The 19,513-nt window shown below is 37.2% G+C and overlaps 1 protein-coding gene across 1 annotated transcript in view; it reads left to right on the top strand.

The window, feature by feature from the left end:
• The window catches only part of nedd9 (neural precursor cell expressed, developmentally down-regulated 9), a 29,221-nt gene extending 10,897 nt beyond the window's left edge, over nt 1–18,324 (top strand). Inside the window, exons 2-7 of the mRNA XM_056242564.1 lie at nt 2,007–2,399; nt 11,317–11,415; nt 11,494–11,625; nt 13,596–14,702; nt 15,936–16,025; nt 17,698–18,324. Of these exons, the coding sequence (XP_056098539.1) occupies nt 2,007–2,399; nt 11,317–11,415; nt 11,494–11,625; nt 13,596–14,702; nt 15,936–16,025; nt 17,698–18,231 (2,355 nt within the window). The 3' untranslated portion in view covers nt 18,232–18,324. The remainder of the gene's footprint in view (nt 1–2,006; nt 2,400–11,316; nt 11,416–11,493; nt 11,626–13,595; nt 14,703–15,935; nt 16,026–17,697) is intronic.
• Nucleotides 18,325–19,513: the final 1,189 nt, after the last annotated feature.

The following is a 19,513-nucleotide window of genomic DNA, read 5'->3' as shown; positions in this document are numbered from 1 at the left end:
ACTTTGCACAAGAGGAAGCATGTGTTGCAGTGATATCAGTGAATGCTTTGAATGGAAGATTTCCAGGTCAGTTCTGCTGCAGATGTCACAGTGCCTGTGTGTTTGGAGGTGAGAATAGCAAAAATGGCTTAATTAATTACTTAGCTTTATCTTCACACTTTCACATTTGACGCTTCTGAGTTCTGCTAAGGCTATTTCTCATTCTAATGCTCATGAGAAGCATTTTATAAGGCTTTTCAAAGTGTCTTCTTTAGAAAAGACATGTCATATTTATATATAAATAAGAAAATAAGAAATACTAGTCATTTACGGTGTTTTGTCTTCTTTAGTAAAGAAGACATGCCATTACTTTAAGCAATTCAACTTCAGATTTTCTCAAGCTTTGTTTGATTCACTCCCTAGTTTCCTATTCAATGAGTTTTGTGTTCTTTTAGCAGATAAGCCCTAAACAGGCTGAATGCTAAGAGTTGGACACAAAACGCTCCTATAAGACAATGGTGACCCAAAGGTCATGTTCTTAAGCTCACTGTATTAGCGCGACGTGGTTCTCCCGGCGGGGGTTGTTGTCATGCCCTAATGCGGGTGACCGAGGCCATGAATGTGAGACAATAGCCATGCGACCAGACGCCCAATCGCAGATAATGATGCTGCCCAAACAGGAAGGTTCACGTGGGAACCCGTTTACTTAGCATTGTGGGAAAGCACACAAAGTCTTTTAAGACAGAACCCAAGGAGAAGCTGATAGACACACTGTTCAAAGTGAAGATCTTGTGTGTAGGACTGTTTGTGTTTGGCCCATGGGAGCGATAGTGATAGACTGATATGTTGGCCGAGATAAAGCCATATCGGTCAACCACTTAATTGCATCCCAAATACCGTAGAAATGTGAAAACAGCTGTAGGATCTGTGTTTTCACTTTTTGAAATAAAGGCATCTTGTTACAATTTGAATGTACATGGTTTTAATTAAATTTAAATGTGGATTTGAATCTAATTTTGAACTGAATTTGAATTTAACTGAAATCGTAGCTTAAGAATCTAGTTCTAACCTACTCAATCTCTCTCCTGAATTTCCCATGGTACTGTTAGATTACCATATTCATATATGGTACTTCAAAAGGATATTAAGCTATTACTATAATGCAAAACCATGCAAATTTCATGGTTATTTTTTGTAAATCTGAACTGAGCCTTAGCTCTTCACTTGCAGGATTTGGTTTTGCTTGACTGGTACCAAAACACTAAACACTGGACTTAAAACTAAAACATTTTATATAAACATATTATGTATATTCTTTTTCTAATTTAAAATATTTTCTAATTGTTAACAGTCTTTCCAAATTTGTAGTTAGCAATTAGGTAAAATATATATTTCAAACACACTAACGTTATATGCTTACATGAACGAACGTGATGTGAAATATGAAATATCCTGTGGACTGGCACAATTTGAACTGAATTCTCCTAGTGCTGCTCTAGGTTATTTTTATTTATTTTTATCTCCCTGTGGTTTGGAAATGATTGACAGAAAAATGGTTTTCCAGCATGGCCCCTCAGAGAAATATGTTTTGGCTATGGAGTCGCTGAGCGGATTTTATGATTATTTTCCTAGTCCGATGTGGGTCGACTCGGCCAGACGTTCAGATTGAGTTTGAGTTATTATTGAGGCGCTGTGGATGAAACGGCTTCTTTTAAAGGGAACTACCAGCAGGCCACCGAACTACACGGATAGTATTACACGGATGTTTTTTAGACATCTAATTGTAATATTACAGGGAACCACTTTGTATTGCAGCCCACAAGAACCCGCTAAATAAGTCCAAAAATCACTGTATGTAATCACAATACGCATAGGTCATGCCTCAATGCTTGTGATAATACTGAACAAATCAAATGATACTCAGTCAGAGCTGGTTAGTGTGGTTAGGGCAAACTTTTTTTCTGGAATGTAAGTGTCTTATTGAGTTCAAACAGTATAATTAATTATTGTGCCTTCATTCTTTACAGAACCTGATGGCTAAAGCGCTTTATGACAACGTTCCCGAATCCCCGGAAGAGCTGGCATTCCGGAAGGGCGATATCCTGACCATCATCGAGCAGAACACAGGTGGTCTGGAGGGATGGTGGCTGTGTTCGCTCCACGGCAGGCAGGGCATCGCCCCCGGAAACCGCCTCAAACTGCTTATCGGACCAATGTTCGAAGGCCAGACGTCTGCTTCCCCCTCCCCACCACAGGGTCATGCCCTCCAGCAGAGGCCACTCACACCTCAGGGTGTGTACCAGGTGCCGCCGTCCCACCAGAGCCCACAGGGACAGGGCATCTACCAGATCCCTCCATCTAAAGACGTGTACCAGGTTCCACAGAGAAGCGCTCTGGCTGTGGATGGAACTCCCTCCAAGGTAAACTCAACTAGTCTCGACTCCTCGCTTTAAGATAACACTTGTGGTGAACGTGCGGCAGATGTTGACAAGATCAGACGTTCATCCGCTGAGCAACGCGTAGTGTTAGATTGTTGTGTTGCATGCTTTTGCCCTTGCATTTTTTTACTCTTACAATGATGTACTGTGGTTGTTCTATGGTTAAGTAATGGAAATACCAAAATATATTCAAATGAAATCAAGAGACAACTAAAGTGATTACAAAAGGATATTAAAATATGAAGCTATTCCCATTATGGTAAACCTTGAAAAAACCATTCGTTTACAGGTTTTAGTGATGTTTGACAGGTTACAGGTGATCAGGAATATTTAATATATTTTTATAATTTAGATGCAATTATTTGTGTGTATGTGTGTGTGTGTGTATATATTTTTTAAATACCATCCTTAATTATTATTTCCAATATGAATTACATATTTATCATATTAAATATTTATTATTTATTAAACATTTAAATACAATTATACTATAGAATAATTGTAAATAATATACCAAATAAATAAAAAGCAAATATATATTTATGTTTATTAATTAAAACTAAAATGAATACATTCAATGTTACTTTTCTTATATATAATTTTAAATAAATTCATTTGGAATATAGTATATATATATATATATATATTCTAAAATAATAATACAATTCTAAAAATATTATACACTTTTTTTTTAAATAAACACTTAAAATTATAATGTATTATAATAAACATTTTATTATTTTATATAAGAAATACAACCAATCACTATACTCATTTATCCCATATTTTAAAGTTTTAAAGATTAAAAGTGTCTCGGTGTCCTGCCAAAAGCCATTCTGCACAGGAGTTGTGTGCACACCCTGCCCTGCCCTCCACCACAGCGTTACAGGCTTTATATTTAACAGATTTATAATGTCCTGTCGATGCACTGGACTGCACCCGCTCTCTCTGAATAGGAAAGCCACAGCGGGGATGGAAAAATAAATAGAGGAGATCAGGCTACTGAACACACTGAGAAAGCATACACTGCAGCAAAACAAAGTGTACGTCAGCGGGTGAAAAGGGATTTTTGTGTCCTTAAAAACTGTCAGCTTATTTTCATGTAACACTTGTCTTTCTGCAAACCTCATCTATGGCAGTTCTCAAGTTCTCTTTTAAAGACACAGTGTAAAGCTGGCTGATTTTGATTTTTGCCTGACTGATTCGGCTTTATTTTGCCACTCAGATACAGACACTGTAGACATAGCTCATGTTCCTCAGCACTAGAAAGAACTGAAAACAACACTCAGGCAAACTCTGAGGTCATGTCTGTGATCGTCATTTAAAAGTAGAGGTTCTCCTGCTTTTGACATTAACAGTTTAGAGAGCTTCTAGTCTCAGATATCAGGAGTGTTGAAGGTTAAGGTTACAGTCTGTCCACCTCAAATGATCTTGAGATGGATGATCAACACATGCAGTATGGCTTTATGGAAAGAGGGTTGTGTTGCTTTGATTGAGGTTTGTCTGATCATTTAGTTTGCTGGCGTTCAGAATGATGGCACATCTTGTGTGTTATTTTCCTGAGGTTGGCATAAAAGTTGGCCACTCTAGTAAGAGAGAGGTAAGAGGGTGTGCTCACATCTGTAAACACAATGTTCAGTTGACGTTCCTCTGACATAAAGTGCATTACAAAGGTGTGGCACAGCGGAAAGTGCAAACAAAAATAACAACTGTTTCCTTCCTGATCTCACTTCCTGTGCTGAAAAATAAAAGTGATCCCCTTTTAGATCTATCATTGCAAATGGCGATGTGGTTTTGAGTCAGATTAAAGTACAGTTTAGACTTTGATCTTGATTATTGTGCATCTGTGTGAACAATTACAGTGTGGCAAGGCACAATTTAACCGAATAGAAAGTTTAAGAAAGAACAAATCAGTTCATATTCACCAACCATTTTTTTTTGTTTCATTCACATTATATCCATAATTACAAGTTTCTGACTAGAAAAAAAAAAAAACTTTGTTAAACTCAAACTTACTATTGTGATTGCAGAGGTTTCTCTAGTTAAACGTAGTTAGCTCATATTTCTGTTAAAAATGCCTTTTTATTAATGTCAGTAAATATTTAGAGAGCACATGTACAGCTAAATCTACTTAGTGCAACTAACATTGAGCAATGCATCTGTTACAGTATTTATTAATATCTGTTTATGTTGGTTTGTTTAATAAAAATACAACCGTTAGTTCAATTGATAGTTCATGTTAGCTGAGGTCCATTAAATAATATTAACACATACTTTTGATAACTTTTGATTTTAATAATGTTTTATTAAATGTTGGAAAGGATGCACGATATATCGGCTGATATATGGGAATTTTTTGTGTCATCGTAATTGGCCTGATAAGAAAATGTGGCCCGATATATATTAAAGCCGATAATTTTTTTAATTATTTCTTTCGGCTGAGAGACTTCAGATGCGCACTGTTCGCCCTAATGTTTTTTAATTGCTTGAAATATGATTGAAATCACTTCAAAAAAAGGAAAAAAAAATACAGTCTGTCATATCGGCTACATAAAATTATAATGATAACATTATAATTGTGTACTTGGGACATGGATTTTAATGGTGAGACTTTTGTTTTTGTAATCAGGCTCTCAAAAATTATATAAAAATTTTGATTTAGATTTATCGGCCAATATATCGGTTATCGGCTTTCAAATATAAAGAATTATCGGTAATCAGTATCGGCCCAAAAAAATTATATTGATGCATCCCTACCTAGACTTAACATTTAAGTAAGATTCATAAACCAACAGTTAACAAATGAAACCTTATTTTAAAAATGTTACCAGCAAATTAATAAAGCTAGTCATTGACAAAAAGTTGAGCGTGGATCCATTGTGGCTCGCCAAAACACATAATATCTAAAAACAGGTTCGTCATCTTGTAATTATGGCCGTTCTGAAACAACATGAACACAGTGTTTCATACAGGACTAATTCTTAATCATAAAGTACTCGAATGTTTCATCTGAACGCAGAAAGTGTCTATTTGTGCTGTAGTACAGTTATACTTGTGGATGATGTGTTTGTTGCTGGCGCGGGGCAGGATTTGGGCACATAATAACACACTGTAAGGTTTGGTTGCTGAAGTCTGGCTCTGTCCCCGGATGACCTGAAGGGTTCAGTGATCTAAGGCCGCTCACAGCTGCACTATTCATGCCAGCCAGAGCCGTCTCCAAGGTTTACACAACCACACAACATCCTTCACAGAGCCGAGCCTTATGGGTAGAGATGAGATCTCTCGTCCCATTGGTACCCGAGTCGGGTTGACACAACAAATTGTGGCTGTTTCTGAGGTAAAGCCGTTTTTGTGACTTTATAAAGGCCGTTCCAGATCCGCATGAGTGAAAATTCTGAGGATGACGTGCAGCTTCGATGCTTCCAGTGTAGACTTTTTAGGATTAACTTTTCTTCATGAGTCATATCATAAATCATCGTTTTCTGCCCACTCTATGGGCCGAGGCTGTCTGTTATCGCCACTAACCAGGTTTTGTTCTCATTCTTCGTACTTGTCTGAGCTAAACCAGGTGTTTTTCTGTTTGCACACCTCAGTCTCCAGGAGATATCGTAAAGATTTGTTGGTCACACGCCACCGCACCCTTCTGTGGAAATGCGTGGAAGAGTTTGTAGTGTAGTTGGCCATGAGTTTGTGACTCAACGCTTGCTAGTTTATTAGCAACTAGATTTTTCTTCCTCATTTCTACTATACATTATATATCTTGATTGTCGTTTATGTATTTTCTCTAATATGAATTTAAAGTTTGAAAATGTACTTTTCTCTAATATGAATTAAAAGTTTGAAAGAACTGTTGAAAAAAATGCTCCATCTTTTTTAAGCAGGAGTGATTCTGATTGGCTGGCAATGTTTTGATTATTCATCATCAGCAGGAAAAAGTCGTTCTGAAAGTGATTGCAATGATATTGTTTATCTGTGCCATTATTATTAAAGTTGTAGTGTGGACTCCTCTACTCTTTTAGATTTGGAACGAATTATCTGTATCGTTAACATTATAGTTATCGTCCTTGATGTGAGTGTGAATGTGAGTGTGAACTTCACACTTAAGTGTGAAGTTGTTTAGCCTGTTCTTAGTATGGATGCGATCTGACCCAGAAAAGCTGTCTTGACTCCTTCAGTGTTGGACACACGGCTGTTTTCCCTCCTGCAGAGATAGCAGGAAATGCTCAGTAGAGAGGTCACTTATTTCCTCATGCCCACAAGACTCTTTCATCTGAACTCATTCCCGTTTACCTCCTCGTCTTACTTTCAAGGCAAAATCTCTTCTTTTTTTCCGCCTACTTATTATTAATCAAAGACAAACCGTTAAAATCAGGGTCACTGCATAATTGATGCATCTCATTTAAATAATCACCCCCAACCGCGTCGTCTCAACGCGCATCTATAAATCACGGGGTGTGTTTAAATGCTTCCATGTGATGTAAAATTAATTATGGCTTCTTGCGTTAGGTTAATGCTCCTAAATTAGAAGGAAGACTTTCAGTTTTATGGTCGTCATGTAGGAGATCCCGGAGGGTTTGACATTTAATTGCCTTCGTTGATGAGTTGATGACTTATTAATAGGACGGAGCTTTTTCTGTCACTGGAATGGAACCGATTTAAAGGGACAGAAGAGAGAGACAGCAGATCATTCTCGATGATTCTAGAGAATTGCTTTTCTTTTCTTCCAAATTATCAACCAACTGATTTTTCCAGCTCTGTTTACTTGTCAAACGTGACTCAGAGCTGATCTGTGAAGTCATTGTTTACTCAAACAGCTTTAGTCTAAATGCTGCATGCCGATAAATGAGGCTGGTGAGAAAACACTCTTACGTCATGCTGTTTTTTTCAGCGCTGTTATTCTCCAAGGACAAAAAAAAGAGGCTCCCGTAGTAATTAGGTCGGTCTCAGGTTCAAATCTGATCCGGTGTTAGTCACACACACCCAGCCGGGGTGTAACGGAATCCAGGGTGAGAGTGTTTGCCTAGAGGTCACAGTTCGCACCTCACACTATGGCACATTTACTCATTTCCGATTAGCCACTCCAGGTGGCGGAAAAGTGATTTAGGTAATATCGGATGGATATCTGTATTATTTTATCATATTTACTCAAAATTAATAAAACACATAATAATACATAATATAATAAATGATAAATCATATGAAATTAATATTTTAAAATGTTAAATTAACACTAAAATGTATATACTATATATTTAGTAAAATCAAGCTTCTTGATTTTATATATATATATATATATATATATATATATATATATATATATATATATATAAAATATAATATAAAATATGTTCATACTAATATATATATATATATATATAGTATGAACATATTTTATATTATATATATATAAAATCAAGAATCTTGATTTTATATATATATATATAATATAAAATATGTTCATACTAATATATATATATATATTAGGGCTGGGCAAGTTAACGCGTTATTATCGCGTTAACGCATTTATTAATTAATGCCGACAATTTTTTTATCGCACGTTAACGCAGGTTTTTTTTATTATTATTTTGAAAGTCCGTTGCTCACTGGCTCTGAATACACATAGGCCTACAGTCAAACCATGGATCACACGAGGGGTGGGATTGGTCAGCCAGCAAATAACCCACCCAAACAAGCAGTGGAGAGGCTTTGGCAGGTTCTCTCAGGTGAACAGAAAGGGAGACAGCGCCGCTCGAGTGAATGACAGGCGCTCTATGGATAGTAACCATGCAACGGCTTCTGTGCGCTACGCAGCTGTAGCCTTTTTAACTTAAATTAAAATTATACATAATTTTACCTGATAGGCCTGCGTTTAGTTTAGTGGAGATGCGCTGCCATGTGAATTCCCTTCTGTTGATGACGTCCTGATAACTATTTAGATTGTGGAAACTCACAAACAGCGAGCCGAGGATCAGTCTCTCTTCCAATGATTTGTGCTGCGCGTCGTCCATTCAACTTCGGCAACGGGAGGGCGCGGGCGCGTGCATGAGGCGAGCATGACCGCAACAGTTTCACAGGAACACATTTGCTTGTCGCACTAGCTCACAGCGCTTGCGGTACGCGTATAATTGACGCATTGTTACATTTTTGGAGAGGTGCACGTCAGGGTACGCGCGCTACACAGCAGGTACGTAGCGTGAGTTCGACGCAAAAGTATAAATTGGGCTTTACATCTGTTTAATGTAATCTTAGTGTACGTGGGAAACCATGTCATGACCAAACCTAAGCTACTATCAGAGAAGTAACGTTGGTCGACTTATATCTGTAGTAGTGGTCATGACCTCTGACTACATAGACTGTTTCTGCTCCCTGATAAAAGATACCTGTTCAGAAAGAAAAACAAGAAAACTGGACTCGTTTTAACAAGCTAGATAAAAGGTAATGCCCTGGCAGTGACATAGCTTTGTTTTAATATTTGATTTGATTACATTATTGTTTAAGGTGAGATTTACAATAAATATTTTATTGCTACTGTGTAAAGGGAATTCTGCTGGTATAAAGCAGCTTATTTGTTTAAAGTTTTGGCAAACCATATGTTATTGCACTTTTGTGTATACAGCAGTAGGCCTATATTTAAATCAAAAGTGCGCAATACACTACTTTCGAATTCACTATTCACTCTTGCGCGTAACAATGCGATTAATCGCAATAAATTCATGCGATTAATCGCGATTAAATTTTTTAATCGTTGCCCAGCACTAATATATATATATATATAGTATGAACATTTTAGATTATATATATATATATATATATTAGGGCTGTCAAATGATTAATTGTGATTAATCACATCCAAAAAATTTTTTTTTTACATAATATATGTGGGTGCACTGTGTATAATTATTTTATATATATAAATACACACACATGCTTGTATATATTTAAGAAATATTTTCATGTATATACTGTATATAGATTTATATATAATTTATATTATATATAAATATAAATATTTTATATATAAATAATATTTTTTTCTTCAATATACATGCATGTGTGTGTATTTATATATATACAAAATAATTATACACAGTGCACCCACATATATTATGTAAAAAAAACTTTTATTTTGGATGTGATTAATCACGATTAATCATTTGACAGCCCTAATATATATATATATATATATATATATATATATAGTATGAACATATTATATATATATAAATATGTTCATACTAATAAATAGTATGAACATATTTTATTAAATATTATAAATATAAAATATAAATATCGTTTATTATATGCATATATTGAGTATAGATAGATTGATGAGACCGTGTCCCGTTCTCCATTTATTCCCAGTTCATTTTCCCAGGATTTCTGGGAAGCAGAGGTGATTTAAGACTGATGGGAACAACCCGGGAGATCTGGGTAATAATTGGTGAACTATAGTGAACCTGGAATTCCAGAGTGCTGATTTATGGATAGGAATGTCATTGATGTGCACCTAAACTCACAGAGTAAAAATAAGAGTGTGACGGCCTCGCTTATGAAAACCATATTGACATTCACATCTCTGGAGCTCTGTGTGTCACGAGAGGGTGTATAAACACTACCCAGCCCCCCAAAAAACTCGCTGTTTGGAGTGTGTATCGCTTTTCATTTCTTAAACAACCTTAAATTCAAAAGTCTTTGGGACGTGCTGGAGGAGACTTTACAGAGTGCAGGACTCTTGCATTGTCAATACAAGATCTTGACCAAGAATTGATGCACCTCTTGATGGAAATAATTGTTTTCATGTTATTTCCATTAAGAGGTGCATCGATTTTTGAAAGATCTTGAAACACAATAATCACTGCAATAATGTGTTAAGCAGTTGCCTATTTAAATCCAGACATGTAGAGTTCAAAATCAGTCACTTATATGAGGTTTCAGTCGGATAGAAGGCCGCGGTCTACGTAGGTGGTACAGCAAGGCAGCCCACTAGGTTTTGGATCAGATCTAGAGTCTCTCAGACAGGATGCAGGGCGTATGGTTCCCATTTTTGAGCGCTGTCAGTGACCCGTGAGTGTTCTCGTGTGGTGACAGCGGTGTGCGGTGAATTAGCGGAGCGTTTGGGACGAGGAGGGGGGCTGATTTTGGAGAACAGCGAATGGAGACCAAGTACATTCCAAGGATGCTTCTGCCTGTCTGACGCAGAAGACAGATGTAGAGCATAAAGGATGGAGAATACACTGCAGGAATATAGAGAGAAAAGATAGATTAGAAACGTTCGAGATGACAAATATTAATGTTTGGAGCCGAGGAGGTGAAGTTGTATAAGACGGATTACTCCATTAGCGTCTATGTTTTGCAGTTGCATTAATCTAGTCACGTACTCAATGCGCTATAGTTTCATTACAGATATTTTGTATGTTGTGGCTGAAAAACAAAGAGCTTAAATGAGGTTTAATAATTTACTATAATAAAAAAAAGAACTTACAATATTATTGCAAAAAATATTTTAAAATGATTTTATTCATTATTAAAAATGATTGATTATTATAAATAATTATCAAATGATTGCTGAGATTAGTATTAATTGTGTGTGTGTGTGTGTACTGTATATGTTTTTATATATGTTTGGGTTTTTTTTGTTAATTTTTAGTAGTAAATGTTTGATTAATAGTTTTTATTACTACTACTTTTCATATTTAGAGTTAAAAATTTGAAGGGAAAAAATGGTTGTGAAAACGTTTTTTTTTAGGGTTTGAGTTTGGGTCTGTGTAATTGTTGGTGTTTTCAGCCTCAATTTCTCATGTCAAGAGACCCTCCGCTAACTTTATATGACATTCCACCTAGGAATAAAACATTTCAGCTCCGACTTTAACGTCCCCTAATGGTTGTATTGTTGTTTCAGGTGGTGACCCCAGTACGAGTAGGACAAACATACGCCTATAGTCCTGCTTCAGATTCATCTCATGACCTCTACGATGTTCCTCCAATTCGTCCCCAGGGGGTGAGTGTTACTTTCAATAACACACGCACCCATATAGATGTCTGCATGTGTGTATTTACATTTTAAACACCCGCACAGGTGTACGATATTCCTGCGAGCAAGCAAACCGGACAGCACAGCACTCCCAGAGCCCAGGGCGTCTACGACACACCTCCGTCACATGACCTGCGATCCAAAGGACTGTATGACATACCTCCATCATCGCAAGGGGTATGCCGATTCTTCAGCTCTTAATATTCATTATGATGTCAGGATAATTAGCAAATGCAAATTAGGGGTTGTTTGAAACTTTAGCGTATAACTTTTCCCACATTGTTTGTGCTACAAATAATTCCTCAAATCTTGTACAGAATTAGACTTACAATTTTCACAGTGGACAGTCTTTGCTTCAAAATAATCAAAAGTTTCAAAAAGATTCAAGAATATTTAAATATACTCTGCCTTAAAAATATGCTGCCCAGTATTACTTTAGTATCATTGAAATCATTTAGTATCATTTTTATTAATATTTTGAATGAGCTTTTATTTTTATATTTTAATTTTAGTTAAAATATCTGTAATTTTTTTTTTTTTTTTTTTTGTATTAGTTATATTTTTTTAATTTTTACTATTTTTAGTAATTTGCTGGTAACTATTTTAAATAAAATACTTTTTTTTTAAATTACATTTTATTTTATTTTAGCTAACGTTTATTTTATCTCAAGTATGAAAATGTTTTATGGTTTTAGTTAACTTTAATCACTCGGATGCTGCCCTTGTTCTTTGTCTTGTAACCGAATGCTATTATTTCCCAGAAATTTTTACAAAGAAATAAATACTCTGATTTTTATTACTTTCCCCTGGTTAGCAAATTAAAGCCTAGCTTGCCAGCAATGTTGGAGTCAAACTCAGACTAGTGCTCTTAACTTTGCAAGGAGGTCAGAACCGAAATAATTGTGCTGAAGCCCCTCTTATGTTTCACCGCTGCTCCTGGCGAAACGCAGCGTAGCGCCTCGAGTTTGTTTGAAATAAACTGGATGTACATGGAAACCTGTTATTAGAGTCATATTTAATTAGGGTTTGCGGAAACCCGGGCTCACTCTGAAAGATAGATTCTACGCTTGACAGAAATCACTTACAGGCCACTGTGTTTATTTATTGACCAATATGCTGTTGGCACGGCCCATGTACTCCCATTACGCTGTCAGGTCAATGCCGGGTTTTATCCTTTAGCTGGATGGCAGGATTTTCCATGTCCTATTCAAGTTTTTAGAGTGAGATGGTGGAAATGCAGAACTGGACTTAGTTTTGGCACCATAGTGTTGGAATTTCAATGTAATAAATTTAAAAATATTGATATGAGATAACAGTATTTGATTCCACAGTGAAAAATTACACATTTGAAGCATAACATTTTGAACAGCATCTAAGTTAATTTACTATTGACCGGAAGAAATGATGATGATACTAATAATATTTCTGAGACTTTTTTTCTTTTTTACAATTGTAATACAACTAACCTGTAAAGAGACTAAATACAGCCGCATACAGCTAAAACTTCACATACACACTCTGGGGACATAAGAGATCTTGTGAAAAGGGCATTATACATTATACCACCCCTTTAAATAATAAATGGGGGAAAGAAAAAGAAAAATCAATCATGAAACAACTTTAAAGGCAGCTCTACAGAAAATCCAGCTCAATTCAGTTCAGGTTTTGGTTCTCATCTGATAATTTAAATTTAGAAAATGAGACTTTCTTTTAAACAATTGAAATTTATCGTTTTAATTGTTAATTAATTGTTTCAGACAGAATTTAATCATTTTTCTCAGGCCTATTCATAATTGTGGATATGTAGTCTTAGTGAGTTAAATTTGTATACTATGTATTTTAGTACGACTTATTTTTATTGTGTTTTTGTGTAGCACCTTGGTCAGCAGTCATGTTTTTTTTAAGGTGCTATATAAATAAAAGTGACCTTGACCTTGACCTAAACTGAGCAAGCCAAAGGCGACAATGGCAAGAAACCAAAACTTCTTCAGCTGACAGTAGTGACGATTTATCGATAGTAGAAAATGATTATTGAAACCATTTCAAATATTCAGAATCGATATGTATCAGAAAATGTTATATTTTTGGCAAAGCTAATTCTAATAAGCATATAAACTCCATGTTTAACCGAATTCTCACTCCCACAGATTTACTCCACACCACCTTGTCGGAACAACATTGCACAAGATGAAGGGAATTATGACTTTCCACAGCCTTCAAAGCACAAGCAAGAAAGTGTATACGACATTCCCCCAGCGTCTATCTCTAAAGCTTCCTCGTGCTCCAACTACGACTTCCCGCCCAGCTCTGAGCCGGTGTCCCGCAAGGTCACGAACGACAGCGCCGGCATCTACGACGTTCCCCCCAGCCAACACGCCGCAAGTGGATCTCGGGACTTGTACGATATTCCACGTGGAATGCCTCAGAACCGGCACGCTTCGTCTGAGAAGGAAAGGAATAAGTCCGTTTACGATATCCCACCGACAGACTCTCGGTTGCTTGGTGAGGTGACCGATGGCGTAAACCGCTTGTCGTTTTCCAGCACGGGAAGCACTCGCAGCAGCATGTCAACTTCCTCTTCTTCTGCCGGGTCGCCCGCAGAGAGTCGTCTGGCGTTGGATCTAGACTCTGCGTTTCAGAGGTTGGCTCACCTCCAGCAATGCCTGGAGTCTTCGGTTTGTGCGCTGCAAACTCTTGCGGCATCGCCTCACTGGAGGACGTACAGCTTCATGGAGCGGCACACCAACGAGGTCCGTGTTTTATTGGAGCGCGTCAAGGGTTCGCTCACAGAATTTCTTATTTTTGGTCGCGGAACGGCAGCAAACGCCACCGCTCTGTCCGATCAAGGACTGCACTCCAAGTTACGACGCCAGTTGCAGCGTCTGGAAGACTCCCATCAGATTCTTCAACAAACACACCAGACTTTAGAAAACAATAACTGGCCGCTTAATATCCTGGCAATCGGCAGCAAGCATCAGAGCAAGAGTGACGAACTGGAACGTTTTGTAATGGTGTCACGGACTGTGCCAGATGATGCCAAGCAGCTGTCTTCAACAATAGGGGGCAGCGCAGAGCTTCTCTTCCGAAGAGCACCAATAGAGGGCATCGTTCACCCCTTTACCTGCACCCCGACGGAGGACGACGGCTACGGAGGCCAGACCAAACCTTTCCCCGTATCACACGACAAAGCAAACATGAACAGCGAGAAGTGCGTTAAAAGCTGGATGGAAGATTATGACTATGTACATCTGCAGGTGGGAATCACACTACAACACAATACTTGAAACACAGATATATATATATATATATATTTAAAAAATTATCTTATTTATTAGCTTTTTTTAGGAAATGAACAGGGCACGCTTATTTTCTGGGTGTTCGCTCTAAAAAAATTATTTGGAAAAAAAACTTAGCACACAAAAGTATAGTAAAATTGTTTTATTTTTCAATAACAGTAGCACATTGTAGCATAAACCTATAATAATTATAACAGTAGCATGTAAATATAACTATAACAGATAAAAATCATAAATCAAAGTGATGGTTTATTAAAAAATGATCAGTTAATAGTTTTTCAGTACTAATTTAAAATTTTCAGTACTAGCATGAAACTTCTTACATCCGATTGATTAAATTTTATTTTTCTATTTAGTATTTGTAAAAAGCAAGTGTGAGCAAAACTATTGCACAGCACAGATTTTTGATGTGGTGTTAGTAATGTTTGCCAAGTCAATAATCACCATTACTAACGTTCATGTGTTTCTATTTGCGATTTTCATATAACAGGCAATGCAACGAGAAAAAAACAATATTGTAGGGTTATGCACAAAAATAAAAAAAAATTGTCATCATTTACACACCCACAAGTTGTTCCAAACCTGTAGGAATTTATTTAATTTTAAATAATTTAAAAATGTATTTTAAAAAAAGATATTTTGAAAAGTGTCGGTTACCAGACAGTTGATGGACACCATTGACTTCCATAGTATTTTCTTTTCCATACTATAGAAGTCATCAACTGTCTGGTAACCGTTATTATTCAAAATCAGCTGTGAATAAAATGAATACAAAAACAAGAAAATGTACAAATTTATAGATTTACATGCTGCAAAAAAACAGTCCTCTGTCCATCTGTTAATCCTGGATGCAGAGATTAGAAATGAGATCCTTCACATTTAAGCACATTAAAGTGAGATTAAAATATTAGCATGTCCTTTAATCTCAAGCAAAGGACTAGAGGATATTCATCCTATGCAAGAGTTTAGATGCTGCCAGAATGGTGTTTTAAAGATAATAAAAAGAGATGGTTGCTTTTTCAAATTCAATTCATGAGACAAAAAAAAATAACTTGAATTAAAAGAGGATTAGTTTAATACCACAGTGGCCTTTGGCTTCACAATGGTGCATTAAGACACTAGTTTCTGTTGAGCTGCTTTGAAACTATTTAACTATGCGACTTGCTGACTGAACTTTTATTATTTTTGCAGGGAAAAGATGAATTCGAACGACAACAGAAGGAACTCTTAGAGAAGGAAAACATCACCAAACAGAGCAAAGTCCAACTCGGCCAAGAACAGGTACACGACGACACGTGCACATAAACGTCATCAGCTTGTGTGTGGGTCATCGATGAACAAGGAAGTAGCTTATGATTACGTGCCCTTAGGGTGCAGAAATACAGCACAGCATGACAGCCTTAGAATGGAGAAGAATAGAAACGCCAGATTCAGAAGTACATGAATTAAGTTGTGGACAAATTAGGTAAAAATAAATACATTACAAGAAAAAGGGTTTTTGTTGGCCAAGTCAGTTAACAGTTGCATCATGTAAGATCTTAGGGTCTCCATATGTTCACATATAACAGAGTTTGGCTAAGACAACCTCACAGGTGCAGATCTCAAAGATCTCAGCTCTCTTCTGGGACAGATGGTTCCTGTTCCATGTAAACTTGAGCCCATATAAACTGTGTTTAAGATGTTTATGCATTCTTTGGTTGTTTTAAAACGGTCTCTCATGTTGTTAGTGTCCATCTCAAAATGTGGGCAAAAAAAAAAAATCATTTAAAATATCTTAGGGAAGATTTGTTTGCCTTTTTTGATTTTGAAATGAACAACCTGTGAGATGTGTGTCTTTGTATATATATGTATTATATAGATTTTGCTATTTTTTATTTAAAGGTGCTCTATGTAACTTTTCTACTAAAATGAATCCTTTTTTTATTGCCTGTGTGTGAAGGGGTTGTAATCACACATTAAAATGATCCACTTGTCGAGTTTTGCTATTACCTCTGAAGGACAGTATTCCTATTTCCATGTGAAGTCTCCGGGTCAGATTTACCGCGAAATCCAACAGATGTGACGTGCATGCGCGCTCCCGAGCCGCCTCTCTCCTTATATACAGTCTATTGTAGACGGTCAGAGAGTTACGTCCGGTTAAAGGCGCACATTTTTCGGCTTATATCTCAGTCAATCTTTGATCAATATTCCCAAGACTCGAATCGTTCGTAGTGCTGGACGGGGCCTTTCGAACGAGCCCACCCCCGAGGTCCAACTCGCCTGGCTCCCCGAGTTATAGGCGTTCGAAATCGGGGGTCCCAGCGAACGGCGATCCGGTAGGGGGCATCCCCGAGGCCCGCCACTCTAGCGTTCGGGCAAAGGTTCCCCTGGGACCTCCTCCCCCGAATTTGAGCTCTCTGGGTCTTTGCGTTCCAGAGATACGAGCGATTTTCTTCTGAGATCGTGACGTCACCGGCGTCCGCAATTTTGCAGCGCGCCCGATGGTTTTCTGCTAATATCTCCGCGAAAACACCACCAAAAACTATGGAACTTATATGGTTCTTTTCAGCTCGACTAGATGGTCCCAACGAGCTCGGTGCTCGCCGAATCCGTCTAGTATTCGCCGAGATATTTGCGTAATAGACGGTATTGTCTATGAGTTCGAGCACGAGCGCTCGTTGTAAAATTTGGTTGCAATCTGAAACATCACCACTAGAGGCCGATAAAAGTTACATAGAGCACCTTTAAATATTTATAAACTGGTGCATTTTATCTCTCGTGGTTCTTAAAAAAAAAAAAAATTACTATAACTACGATATTATACAAAATATTATAACACTATACTATTGTTCATTTTAAATTTCATTTGTTTTAGAGAGAAAAAGGTGCACCCAAAATGACATGCATTATTTGTCTTAATATCTTTTATGATTTAAATATTTCTAACTTTGAAATTCTTTGTCTCACTTAACAGCTGAAACAGTTTAAACAGCTCGAACAGGAAGTGATCAAACCTGTGGAGAATGACATCACCAAGTGGATCTCCCACCAACATTCAACAGACTCGTCCTCCAATCCCTCCAATGGAGGCGGCGCTGCGGTGTGCTTGCGTGATCGCCAGCTGCTGGGCTTCTACGCGGACCAATGCGAGCAGCACTTTGTGACTCTGCTGAATGCGGTAGATGCTTTCTTCGGTTGCGTGAAGGCCGGGCAACCTCCTCGAATCTTCGTTGCACATGGCAAGTTTGTCATTCTCTGCGCCCACAAGCTGGTGTTTATCGGTGACACTCTGTCAAGACAGGCCTCGGTGGCAGAAGTGGCTAATCGAGTCATGAACTTAAGCAACGTCTTATGCGAGATGCTAAAGACAGTCGTGAGTGCCACAAAAATAGCGGCCCTCCACTATCCCAACACAGCTGCTGTACAGGAAATGGTAGATCGTGTGACGGACCTCTCACATTTGGCACAACAATTTAAAGTGCAGCTCTCACAGATGGCGGGATTGTGATGTCATCAACATCTGAACAAAGACTGTCGTTCTAACATGCATATATATTTATACTCGTTCTTATGTAGATGCATCACTGAAAGTTGTCTTTTGTAAATATGTGGCTCTTTATTTTGTGTAGATTTGTTTTTATATAATGATGATAATAATATTAACTGTATGAATAGAAATGATTGATTTGCATTTGTAGAGTGACCATTAACATTCCTGATCGTTTTGTGTATTAGGCACCTTACAAATTGTCCTTAACTGCTAATTATTGTGTATTGCTGAATGCCAGAACCTACAAAAGGAAAATAGTGTGTTTTGTACATGTGCTGTATTGTGTGACACACACTCTGCTGAGAGTATGGTATGAACAAAGTAAAATGTGTCTCTGTCTTTGCTATAGAAATGGTTTCACTTGTTTTTTGTTTGGACATTTTGGTATGGCGAATCTCACAAAACCTGTCAGGAATGGCTCCCAGGTCATATTTCACTATAAAATCAAAAAAGAAATTATATTTAGTGTAAGCTCGCTTTAGGACCATTAAGATTTTTTTTTGCACCTTTGCAAGTTTTTAATGAGAATTAAACTTTTCCTCCCCTGTTTTTTATTACTATAATGTGTCAGAAAAACTCATTTTCATTACTGTATTATGGGAAAAATACATTGTAAAATGTTATTACATCATGGCAGTATTTTATTACTTTTAATTTATGCTTATTTAAATAAAAAATATATATTTTATTAGAGTAAAAAAAAATACAGTATTTCTTGTTTTGTTTTGTACCAAAAAAAAAAATCTAAATGCAGAAAAAATGCTAAATATAATTTCTTCCTTTTGATTTTGTGGCGAAACGTGACCCAGACATTCATTCTAGTATCACAGCATTGCTAACAAAGTAGCTAAACCGTGTTAAACGAACGTGAAATCTGGCAGCAGCAAGAAGGAGGTCATTTTCCCAAGAGTTTTCACCCCGCCATAACTAAATGTCCCACCGATCCATAATTCCCAAAGTATTATCAGATGATCCAATTGGACAGATATAATCTGATAAAAAAAGACCTTAGATGGATGTGAGCTTCCCAAACCATCTCTGTGGACCTTGGTGACTAATACTTTCCATTCCACGCTGTAATGAAATGAGCATGTATCATTGCTCATGTGGGTTAGCGGCGATGATGAGAGGCCATGCTGAGGGGATTGAGGAGTTAGTCGAGCACGGCCTGAACACACTGCCACACCACATCATCATTAACATTACCCTGCTGGAACATCCTGAGACCTGCAGTGGGAAC

Source organism: Rhinichthys klamathensis, unplaced genomic scaffold (genome assembly GCF_029890125.1).
Source record: "Rhinichthys klamathensis goyatoka isolate OS25496 unplaced genomic scaffold, OSU_Roscu_1.1 h1tg000731l_1, whole genome shotgun sequence".
Classification (NCBI taxonomy): domain Eukaryota; kingdom Metazoa; phylum Chordata; class Actinopteri; order Cypriniformes; family Leuciscidae; genus Rhinichthys; species Rhinichthys klamathensis.
The sequence above is the reverse complement of the archived record's forward strand: the minus strand, read 5'-3'. Positions and strand labels throughout refer to the sequence as shown.